At 36.9% G+C, this 11,312-nt stretch overlaps 1 protein-coding gene across 1 annotated transcript; it reads right to left on the bottom strand.

Moving 5' to 3' along the window:
* Window positions 1-645: 645 nt before the first annotated feature.
* CUNH5orf46 (chromosome unknown C5orf46 homolog) lies at window positions 646-10,694 on the bottom strand. Its single transcript, XM_035439303.1, has 3 exons — window positions 10,625-10,694; window positions 5,138-5,303; window positions 646-703 (listed from the first exon to the last, which is right to left on the bottom strand). Exons 1-3 carry the CDS (start codon window positions 10,692-10,694, stop codon window positions 646-648), a joined length of 294 nt encoding a protein of 97 aa, XP_035295194.1.
* Window positions 10,695-11,312: the final 618 nt, after the last annotated feature.

Genomic DNA, 11,312 nt, shown 5'->3' with positions numbered 1-11,312 from the left:
AGCTAGAGTTTGGATGTGGAATACTCCCCCAAGGCCCAAGTGTGAAAGACTTGATCACTAGCTCAGTGTTATTGGGGGCAGTGGTCTTCAGCCTTGAACTTGTGACCAAAGGTGATTAGGGGACTCTAGTTTGCCCCTTTTTCTCTTCTGGGTCATGAGCTGATGGGTTCACAAGCCCCTGCTATGATGTATCATATCATTACTATCCCAAAGCTGTGACATTAGTGCATTGGAGAATGAAATCTTGAAAACTGAGAGCCAAAATGAATGATTACTTTTTGTAACCTGATTATGTCAGGCATTTGTCAAGGGGACAGAAATCTAATAGCAGGTTCTAAGGAGAACTGTAGTGGGGACCAGACTTTTTCATCCCCATTGCTCAGTGTTTCATGCCACACTTGGCTTCCTCCCTTAAGAGCCTCCCAGTAAGTGGACAAGTAAGATGATAATAATATAGACAATTCAGTGTAATTTTAAAAACAAACTACAATTAAGACAAAGAAGGAACAACAACAACAAAAACCCCCCTTACTGGTTATAATTATGTATGAGTTCCAGAAAAATCAATGAATACAATTACACAAACTCCTGTTTTCCGTGTCTAAAATGCTATTATTTTACCTGTAAAGTATAAGTTAAATCAGCTTAGGATGTCACTTTTGAAGGTGGCTGTCCAGGGTCCTCATCAAGTTCCATAAAACTTCTTGAAAAAGAGAAGAGGAAGAAAAAAAAAGCAGGAGTTATGTAAATTTATGGGAATGTTAGTATGATCCCACTGAGACACTGTCTCATTTTGCCTTCTCTTTCGTAATTTCTTTACATTTACAATTGTTATTTTTATTATACTTTTGAAATTGAGTCTCACTTGTTCCCTAGCTAGCCTCACACTTGACATCCTCCAGTTTCAGTCTCTCAAATAGTTGGGTTACAAGCCTGTGCTGCTGTGTTTAGGATTAAACCTTCTCATAGTTGAGGTATAATTTTCTTCTCCAGATTTTCCTATATGAAAGTGAAGTAAGACCCAAGATTTCCACAATAGTTTATAGTTGTCAAGATATTTGGGCATGATTATCTCTGAACTCAGTAACAAACCTATTACTTATTGGTCCTTTAATAAATCCCTGTATTATGAATTACGTATATATACAGTGATAGCTGTGCATATTTATGTGTGTGTATGTTAGCTGTGCATACACACATATGTATAATGCTAGCACTTAAAATGGGATCTAACATACAATATGAATTTGAGTATTTTTTTTACTAATTTTATAATGAAAAAACTCAACAGAAAGAAGATGCAACCACATTTTCACAACAAATGGCTGATACATTGCAAAGTTCAAAGCTGAATTCTCTAGAGTGATGAATAAATGCCGATTAAATGCCCTGTATAGCTCAAAGGCTGGGAAGCAGGGTAGGTTTAGAGAAGATGAAAGATAATGCAAATAAGGTTTGATGCAAATACAAAGTTTTTGAATAGACTGTAGTCTAATGGGGAATAGGGACACATTCAGGAACAGATCATTTAAAACAAATATGGAGATACTATCATACAGACTCATATTTAGAATTAAAAACTCCTGGCAAGAAGCTGTGATGGAAAACTCCCAAAAGGAATATGTCTGCAGAGACTGGCTGGCTGATCAGAAAGTGCTTCTAAAATAAAACAAAAAAGAATGGTTGAGAGATTGCAATATTGGCATTCCAGAGGCTAATTACTTTATCTTGAGCTAGTTCTCACCTTCTAGAAAAGTCATCACTCACCACCACCCCCACTATCCCCATGTGGGAACTATTATCTTGTGACAGTAGATTAAAGCCTTTTGGAATCTTTTAATTTAGAAGACCACTAGTTTCTACCAATCCAAAAGCTAAGAATGTCATCAGATAGCATCTTGAGCCCATAGAATAGATCCTTCCCTCTCAGTGTACCTGCCTCTGTGACTTACACTCAAATCTTAAACTTGTCTTGATTTGTGACTTTCCCTGTCCTGTCACTTTACAAACACCTCATGAAACTGCCTTCATGTGGGAACATGGAATTTGGTGTAACTTAAATCTGTGCTCCTGGGTCATGGTCACTCAAAGTGGCTCCAGAATACACAGTCCCTTACTCCCTTTAAGATGAGAGCAGCTGCAAAGTATTATGAATTCCAAGTTGCAAAACAAAACAAAAAGTCCCTGAATTTTGTAACCCCCAAATTGTAGGCGTCTTTAACTTCTTCTCAGAGCTTGTTTTTGAACTGGGCTTTAGAAAGTGATTAGGTTTGCTGAACAAATAAAGAATGGTAGACTGCAGACTAAACTGTTGGCAGAAGAAGGAAAAGCTTATGCATAGACATTGAGGGTTCCTACACATATCATCTGTCGTCCAGGCTTAGGTGTCTGGTGAAATGGATGGCGGAGATAACAGGAAATAGTAGGACATCAAGGACAGACCTTTACCATCAGTCCTAGGCATGCGCTTTGATGTGATTGGTGAAAATTCATGGAAGAATTTCCAGGAATGGTAATGAATGAGCAAAGTTGTGGGTTTTTTTATTTTTTATGACGATATGAACAAATTTGTATATATCTATATTTTATCTATTTTTAACTATCTAAATTATAGTTCACAGTTTCCCCTAAGAACTTCCCTGTGGGTTTTGGCCCCATTACCTACTCTGGAAATAGTCATTGATATTCAGATAGAATTTATCTTGCTAGTCATTTGTAGTTGTCTTTGTATCAGCTCATGTTATGTAACCATAAATACTGAAGACTTTTTAAAAAGAGAAGGAATTTACAGACAAGACCTTGTCCTTCACAGTTTTCATCACGACTTTTCACATATTAAAACCCTAACAAAGCTTTTTTTTAGAAGCCTCCTTTCATGCAACACCTCCAACACCACCTGTGGTTTTCCTTTGTGAAGGAACTCTGTAGTATGCTTTGCATCCTGACTCCATCCTCAACTACATTTGTTCACTTGAACAAGGGGTATTTTGCCTTTGAACAAAGACCTGTTAGGTTTCCTTAGTTGATTTAAAATACATGGGCTTTAGGTATAATCTCTAAGTTCTTTTCCTTAACTATTTCATCAAGCGAATAATTATTTATTCATTGTCTGACACTATGGGAAAGATGCTCTGATATTATATTGTACTAGATATACCTATCTGTTTTCTGTGTTTCATTAAGCAGCATGAGTACAAACATATAATTTTAGACTGTTGTAATATTACACATTCCAAAAGCAAAATGGCAGAGCACTGTGAGCAGGGAGGGAGAGAATAGAAATAAGAGGACTGTTTTCTGAGGAGGAACATGAAGATGAATGAGTACAGGACTAAGCAGTGAGAAGTACAATGAGCATTGAAAGTGGAAGGGAACCCTAAGACAATATGCCCAACCTCATCAAAAGTTCTAGTATCACAAAGCAGGAATCTGCTCTGAATATGATGAGGAGAAATATAGACAAGGAGGTAACATGTCTGAGCTCAGAACCTACAAGTCCTTAATGGAACAGATAGTAAACTTCCAGGGCAATATAATTGTACTTGACATATTACATAAAGGGGGACTTCCCTAGTGGAGAAGTAATTATTCTGCCTCCTTGCTTTGCTATGCTTTGTAGATGACATTATTAGCTATTTTGTATTTTGCATGTATCAAATGTTTTACTTATTCATTTCTTATGACTTTCCTTCTTGTTTCTACTAATAACCATGAGGAGACAACATATGCAAATAAAAAACTCCACAAAAGGAAATGAAACAAAAAATAGAATCATCTTTGAGTTTTAATAATGCGTGGAGAAGGTTCATTAGCAGAACCCTATCCAACCAAACACATAGATTTTAAGCATATCAAAGACTAAAATAAGAGAACCATCTACTCCTTTATAAAAATGGCTTTTCATTTGTTATTGATTGAATTTAAGAAGCCATGTATACTTACTGCAGGAAAACTTGAGAATTCATATTTTAATAAAATATGAACAGAACTTCAGGGTTTGGTAGAACATTAGGGACCGTCTCCATAGCTGAGCACCTGGTTAAGTGTGGCTTTCATATCATAATTACCCAGAAAGCTTATTAAAAACTGTACTGTTGGCCCTGACTTTGAGTAGCTTAACTATGGAATATAGGAATACTAACTCAAACATAATTATCCACTGTATTGTGAAACTGGTAGGTAATCAATCAGAGTTTTGTCAAATTCTGCTTAGGTTTCTAGGTAAAAACGAATTAAAATCAGCAGCTTGCAGGGATACAGGCTGAAAAGTATAAAGAATAAGGAGAGGTCAAGTCAAATCCAAGATACATCAAATGAAAGGGTTTTAAGACTGGGCAGCATGGGACTGATACAGACCCCTTGAATGAGGGTGTCAGTGAGGAGGCCTTGACAATCTATGGGGCCTCCAGTAGTAGACCAGTATTTATCCCTGGCACACAAATGGACTTCGGGAGACCATTCCACATGGAGGGATGCTTTCTCAGTCTGGACACATGAGGGAGGGCCTAGGTTCTGCCTGGGATGATATGACATACTTTAGAGATTCCCCCATGGAGGCCCTCACCCTCCCTGGGGAGAAGAGTGGGAATGGAGTGAGGGCTTGGGGGGATTGTTTGGGGTGGGGGAGGAGGGGAGGGAGAGGGAGCTGGCATTGACATGTGAAGCAAGCTTGTGACCAATTAAAAAAAAAGAAGCAGACTGGGAATATTAGAAAGACTCTGGGCTACATCATCCTTCATGGTGGCCAATGCACTGTTCCTGGAAGTTCTGCACATTATGGCTAAAGAGAGACAGTCATCTACTTCAACTAACCCTCCTGAGTTACTCAAACTAGAAACCAAACACAGGACTCCTCACATTCATTATCAAGACCACAGCTTGTCTTCCATTTTTCATTTCTGCATCCTTTTGCCTTCCTATTAATGATATTGACATTTTATAGCATTACATGAAGGATCTTGAGGGAGCACTCTAACTCTAGAATTCAGGGCAATTAATTCATATGTAAAATGTAACTTAAGGTAACTTTTTTTTTCAAAGAATAAATGAATGCATTGGTTCCATTTCATTCTTTTTCATACATGTGGTAGTTATCTACAGTGAAGCTGGCAAAAGCAAGGTTAATTTCAGTACTTACGACCCCCTGGACATGGACCGAAGGATAAAATCCACTGCATTCTCTATGATCTCAGAACCCAAGAGGCTTAAGAATTTGGGGAACTCTGGCTCTGGCTTTTTACTGGAGCCTTCTGGATTGTTATCTGATTTCTCATCTGAATTTTCATCTTCCTTGGGTTTGTCATCTGAAAACAAAATATAAACAGGAAAGATTCTCAGATGCGGTTCTTAGCAACAAAAATGGAAAATGTGTTCCTCATGTAGGAGCTGTTGAGCTCCTTGGTATCCACATGGTACTAACTCATGAGTTGCATCTTCCTGTTGCTGAGCATCCAATGCCTGTCTGGCTGAAGTCTTGTAAAGATATTCTATCAATATTAGTAAAATCAAATGAGTAACAGATGTAAGTATTTAGGTAGACATTGGCTACATTTGGTTACCAAGAAGACAAACAACGCAGAAATACCTTTCCCTTTTTTGTAAGACTTTTATTTATTCCTTGAGAATTGCATGCAGTGTATTTTGAGCATGTTCACTCCACCTCCCTGCTTACCACCCTTCCATGCTCTCATCCCTTCCCATCCAACTTTGAGATTACTTCTTTTTCTTTTCTTCTCTCTCCATTAAATCCAGTCTGTGCTTCCTAGTTTTGGAACTGGATTTGTCCTAGTGTCTGGTCAGCCTATCGGGGCAAGGTTGTTAGAGAGGGTGAGGCCTCTTATGAGGGATCATAAAAGTCTGTCTCATCATTTGGGGCAGGGTCTAGGCCCTCTTGCATGTATCTAGGCTGAGAGAGTATCCTTCCATAGGGAATGGGCTCCAAAAAGCCCATTCATATACTAGGGATAAATACAGGTTCCACTGCCAGCAGACCCATAGACTACCCAAGCGCTCCAACTGACACCTAATTTCAGGGGGTCTGGGTCCATCCTATGCTAGTTCCCTAGCTGTCAAACTAGGGTCCATGTGCTCAGGCCAGCTCTCCAGCATGGTCTTGACCCCTTTGCTCATCAGTCCTCCCTCTCTACAACTAGATTTCAGGAATTCTGCTCAGTGCTTAACTGTGAATCTCTGCTTGTTTTCATCAGCTACCATATGAAGACTCTAGGATGGCATTTAAGGTAGTCACCAATCCCGAGAGATGGTCTTGTCTATAGGTACATTGCATTATACTAATCTCAGTATCAGGTTTGAGATATAGAAAACCTATCTGCCCATGTAATAAAGGACACCACTGTTTTCACGTGACTTCTGTGTCAATGGTAATATAAACAAAGAAGACAAAAATCTTCATGGGTAGTTTTGCTGTGCACACATCTCTAACAGGTAGTTCACATGCACTGTGTCACTTTATCTTCACAATCAGATGTGGTAAGAAAATTACTAAGCCAATTTAAAATTGAAGAAGTAGAGTTAGACAGAGATTTCAAAGCTGTTTCAAAGTGAAAGAATTACCAGGTAATAGAAATATAACCCAAGGTCATGTTTGTCTGATATCATAGTCTAGATTTTTACAGTATTCTGTGAAAAAAACTGTGCTCTTTGCAGGAAAGGTATACAACCTGCACTTTATTTATGAGACTAAACAGAAGATAAACGACAAATAATTTCTGCCTGTTTTATATCACCTATTAATTTTATGAACATTGATTTTACAAATCCTATGTAATTTTTCTCCCTGGGTAATGCTTTAAGAATTGCAATTTTTATCAGACCAGAAGGCTGTGTAAAAGCAAGAGAAGAAATCATGGTGACTATAAGACTCATACACCTTGTCCTTTGTCATGGACACATGTGTGTCCCTTGGGTGTTAATGGTCTTCATGTTCATGAGATTAAAAGGTCTGGGAGAGTGGTATAAACTACAGTGTGCTGCCCTCTCACTGAAACCTAATAACAAGATGACGTGGGACCTTTAGTTTTTCATTTTATTTCCAAAGCTCTGTTGCCATCAGACTCTACATAAAAATACTGGATGCCTTATTTGATTTCAGTTGAAGATCAGATTATTTTTAGGTTAAGACTGACAAATGTGATATGTAGGAAGGACTCATAATAACCATAATTCATTGCTTATTTGAAAATTCAAATTTATTATAAAGTCAGCTTAATTATCTTATTGAAGCACCCACAAATGCTAGACAAAATGAATTTTAGAAAATTCTATTTAAGTGATGTTTAAAAATCAAATTTATCTTGCTCCTGATTCTAGAAGTTTCTGAAATTTAAGATCAATATTAATCATTGTTTGTATAAAAGTGATTTTTCAAGATACACAAAAATGTCTTACATCTATCTTGCATCTTCACTACAGCTTTTGACTCATAAGGTCTAAACTGCTTAACACTATTTCCCCTAGACTAAGTTGAAGGCCATGTATCCACACATCTTTCAGGGCTACCAAATGACATAAAATGTGGGGCCTATGTTATATCCTAAAATAAAAACTACTAGTAAAAATGGCATTAAATTTTCTAAGTATTTATTATTTACTATGTCATAATCAAATATTTGACAGTCTTTTATTTTGGGGTTTATAAGAGATACTAATCAAATATTCATTCGTCCAACAATTGAGTTGTTCATTTAGAACACATTTTGCTTTGATTTGGTTTCTTTTAGTGTAGAGTGTATATAGAACATTTTCACTTGAGTTAAGATAAAGATGGTGACTCTCACATAGAGGTGTATGTGAGTGAAATTCCAAGAATGGGTTTCTTTTCAATATGAGAAGAAACAGACACTTTTTGTGGAGTACCACCATGCAGTGCTGGGCTAGAACATCTTCACAAACCTGTATCCTTACTGTACTCAGTGATGGAGTCACAGTTTACAGAGGAGAGCAAAGGTGCTATGGGAAATTAAACCATCCACTCAAAGTCACTTAGTAAAATACAGATGAGCCAGTGAATGAATCTGAATTATGTCCTACTCCAGGGAGCATGGTCTTCATGTCATATTGCACTACCTCCATAAACTGGTTCTCCAAGGACCTGAGCCAAGTGTAATGTAGAAAGTCTCTGGACAAAAGAAGAGTCCTCTTTTGCAGCATATTAACAGTTTGACTCATTTTTTAACGTAATACTAAGCACTAGCTTTTCAATACTGGAGGATCAAAGACTAGAGTACATAGGGAATTACTCTGTCTTTGGTCCATATTCTTAGGTATTGGTGTGTGGTGTGCCACACGGTTTGAGTTCCTACAATCTGATTTTGTTTTCAACAAAATATTAGTCATGTACTTGTGCAAATCACATTTAACCAGTCTTTTAGTTTATTAATTGTGATGTTGTTAGGAAGAAAAGTACTGCATATATTGTTCATGTATATAATGTGTATATAGATACATATACATAGTGTATATACCACTTATACAGAAGCAAATCCAGGATAAACTCCCAGTAATTTATTTGTGGTACTATTAGTATTATTATTATCAACAGCAATACAATGAGAGGTAACTCCATTTTTCTAACACTTTAGAATATTAGGAAACTTTAAAATGCTATTGTAATATCCAGAAATCTCAAACCATCAAGGTCTACAATTAAATATTTCCTCTTTTAAATACAATACAGAGTAGCCTTTATTTACATTAACTATTCAGTTGAATTTCTTAATTGAATGTGGTTATAAAATTCTGAACAAATGTAACATTTTTATTTATATAGATTTCTGTATTTTACAAAGTGATTATAAAAACATGCCCATTTTGCCTAGTAACATCAATTAGTTATATAATTTTATAGGTGGGAAAACTAATACAAAACTGGACTTATGAGATGAATGAGAACGTCTTTGGAATGTAAATTTCACCCTTCACATCACTGTGTTGGCAGTGACTTTAGAAGCAGAGTGGACAGACATCGCATGTCCCCATCTGGCATAGTTCTTTTGCATCCCTCATCTGTGTTTTCTGCTGGTGGTGCCATGAGCTACCTGGGCTGTGAGTTCTGCTAGCTTCCAAGCAAAGGGCCTGTTGCTAAGTGGTTGCACATTCTGTTTTTTTGCATCACCCTGAACAGAGACAAGTCAAGTCCTCACAGCTTCTGTAGACAAAATGATAAATTCTTAAATAAGAATGCCTCATGCTGCTTGCAGCCCTTCGTATGCTTGCATGGGATACAAAAACACATGCATAGTTGCAATGGGAATGACCTAGAAACTCAGATTTCTCAGTCAGAGAACTTTCACTCACGTATATACTAAAACAAAAAAAGCAAGCAAGCAAATAAAACACTTTCCTTCCCCAATCTTAGTTTACTAGTCTGCAACAACCAGAGAAAATGAGAAAATGGCATGCTTATTTAGTAGGATTATTATGAGTCTATTACGATTATATATGATTCCAGAATGGAATAGAAAATCAGAAAGACAAAGTAAGTTATGGAAGATCTGGGTAAATTATTGAAAGTATGTAAAGGATAATATATATATATATTATATATATATATATATATATATATATATATATATATGTCAAATTTCAGCATGTCAATGTCAAACTTCTATTACCATTGGAGTTCTCCTATTCTAGTAATCTGCTTTCTTGATATTACAAATATCATCTTAAATGAACAAAAATATATGTTCTAATGAATGTTTACATAAATGCTTTTGGGGGGTTCAGTTTTACCTAAACAGTATAAAATAGTTAAAAAACGAAGCTGGTATAACTGTTTTTCTGTGTGTTCAATGACCTGGTGTGCAGGCCTATAGTAATGTGTGGACAGACGAATTTAGAGACAATATTTTGCCACTTGCCCTCCAAGGTCAACTGGGTCCCAAGCACATCTCTGCTGAGACACCTGTCCTCTTGTTTAGGAAGGTCATGGAACTCATACTGTGTGGGCTATAACCCCCGTCTAGTCCACAAACAAAAGGATCAACATGGGAGAAAAATTACTTTATTGTTTCCAAGTGAAGCCACAGTCAATCAAGGCCTTTGACTTTTTCTCAGAAGGCAGAACAAATGGTAAAATGTAAAAGAAGCTTGTTTCTAATTTAAAATTGGTCTAATTACAATTATAAAAATAAATAAATTTCATGATACATTTGTGTGACTGCTAGCAATTAATCTTCCTTATTTGTGTTACATCTAGTGGTATTAGATATCATGCCCCAATTTACATTTCTTTTTAGTAGTAGAACTACTATAGAGTGCTACTGAAAATTATATCTCCATCATCATTGAACATCATTAGTTATAATCATTAAAATACCCCAAAGACACTTCTCAATGAATTTGTATTGCAATAGCGTCACTTCATCACTTAAGAATATAAGAAAGGACTCATTCCAAACACCATACATTTACTACAGTTGGATGACACAATCAGATTCAAGTTTAATAAAACTGCTCTTTGTATTAGATGTGTTTCCAATCTCCCAGCCCAATGTTCTCACTGAGATACCAAAATGTCCCTCCCCCTTTCTGTTCTATGTCAGCTTCTGCCCATCATTGCTAACTAAGGCAGAGTTTCTGGCCTATAATCAGAAATACTTACCTGCCTGGCTTGTCAGGATTAAGGCACACAGTCCCAGGACAACTGTCAGTCGAAGAACTGAGACAGCCATTCCTGTTGTCCTGGGTATTGGTGCAGATAAATTGCTTAGGTGCACCTGAAGCTTGGCTCCATTTATAGGACAGTTGTGGTGACATCATCTGCTGTGGAAATTAGGCTGTTGCACAAGACGTCTGCACAGCTTGCTCTGAGATCTCCACCAATGAGCTCTGCCCTGTTTTTCAAAATCAGAGCAGTTTCTTTCTTTCTTTCTTTTTAATAGTTTTCATTAGCTTACAAAAAATTGGGTTTTATTTAGGCATTTTCCAAACAAAATCTGCCTTTGTCATTTCTTTCCCCCTCTTCTCTATCCCTCCATTCTGACTTGTTGCACCCCTAATAGCCTCCTATCAATTTTCAAGTCACATGTGCCCTTTTGCAATTATGTCACCTTCTCATTACTTCTACTCCTTGTCCCCCCCTCATGCCTGCCTGTTTAGTTTCATAGTTCACATCACTCCCTACAACTGATCATTGTAAGCATTACATCATATGTAAGCATTAAAAGTTAGGATTTTCTTATGAGGCAAAACATGGAATTTTGTCTTTCTGAAATTAGAACACATTCTCCTTTCCAGAAACCTTATAATTTCATTTTTTTCTTATCAGGCTACATTTCACTATGCAGGTC

This window comes from Cricetulus griseus, chromosome 2 (assembly GCF_003668045.3).
Source record: "Cricetulus griseus strain 17A/GY chromosome 2, alternate assembly CriGri-PICRH-1.0, whole genome shotgun sequence".
NCBI lineage: Eukaryota > Metazoa > Chordata > Mammalia > Rodentia > Cricetidae > Cricetulus > Cricetulus griseus.
Note: the sequence above shows the minus strand (reverse complement) of the source record. Positions and strands in the feature narration are given on the sequence as shown.

Bases quoted from the DNA above. Each gene is read 5' to 3' on its own strand.
- CUNH5orf46 (XM_035439303.1), bottom strand. From the start codon at position 10,694: ATGGCTGTCTCAGTTCTTCGACTGACAGTTGTCCTGGGACTGTGTGCC. The intron at 5,304-10,624 runs GTAAGTATTTCT...TTTTGTTTTCAG, and splicing joins AATCCTGACAAGCCAGGCAG to ATGACAAACCCAAGGAAGAT. The intron at 704-5,137 runs GTAAGTACTGAA...CTCTTTTTCAAG, and splicing joins CGGTCCATGTCCAGGGGGTC to AAGTTTTATGGAACTTGATG.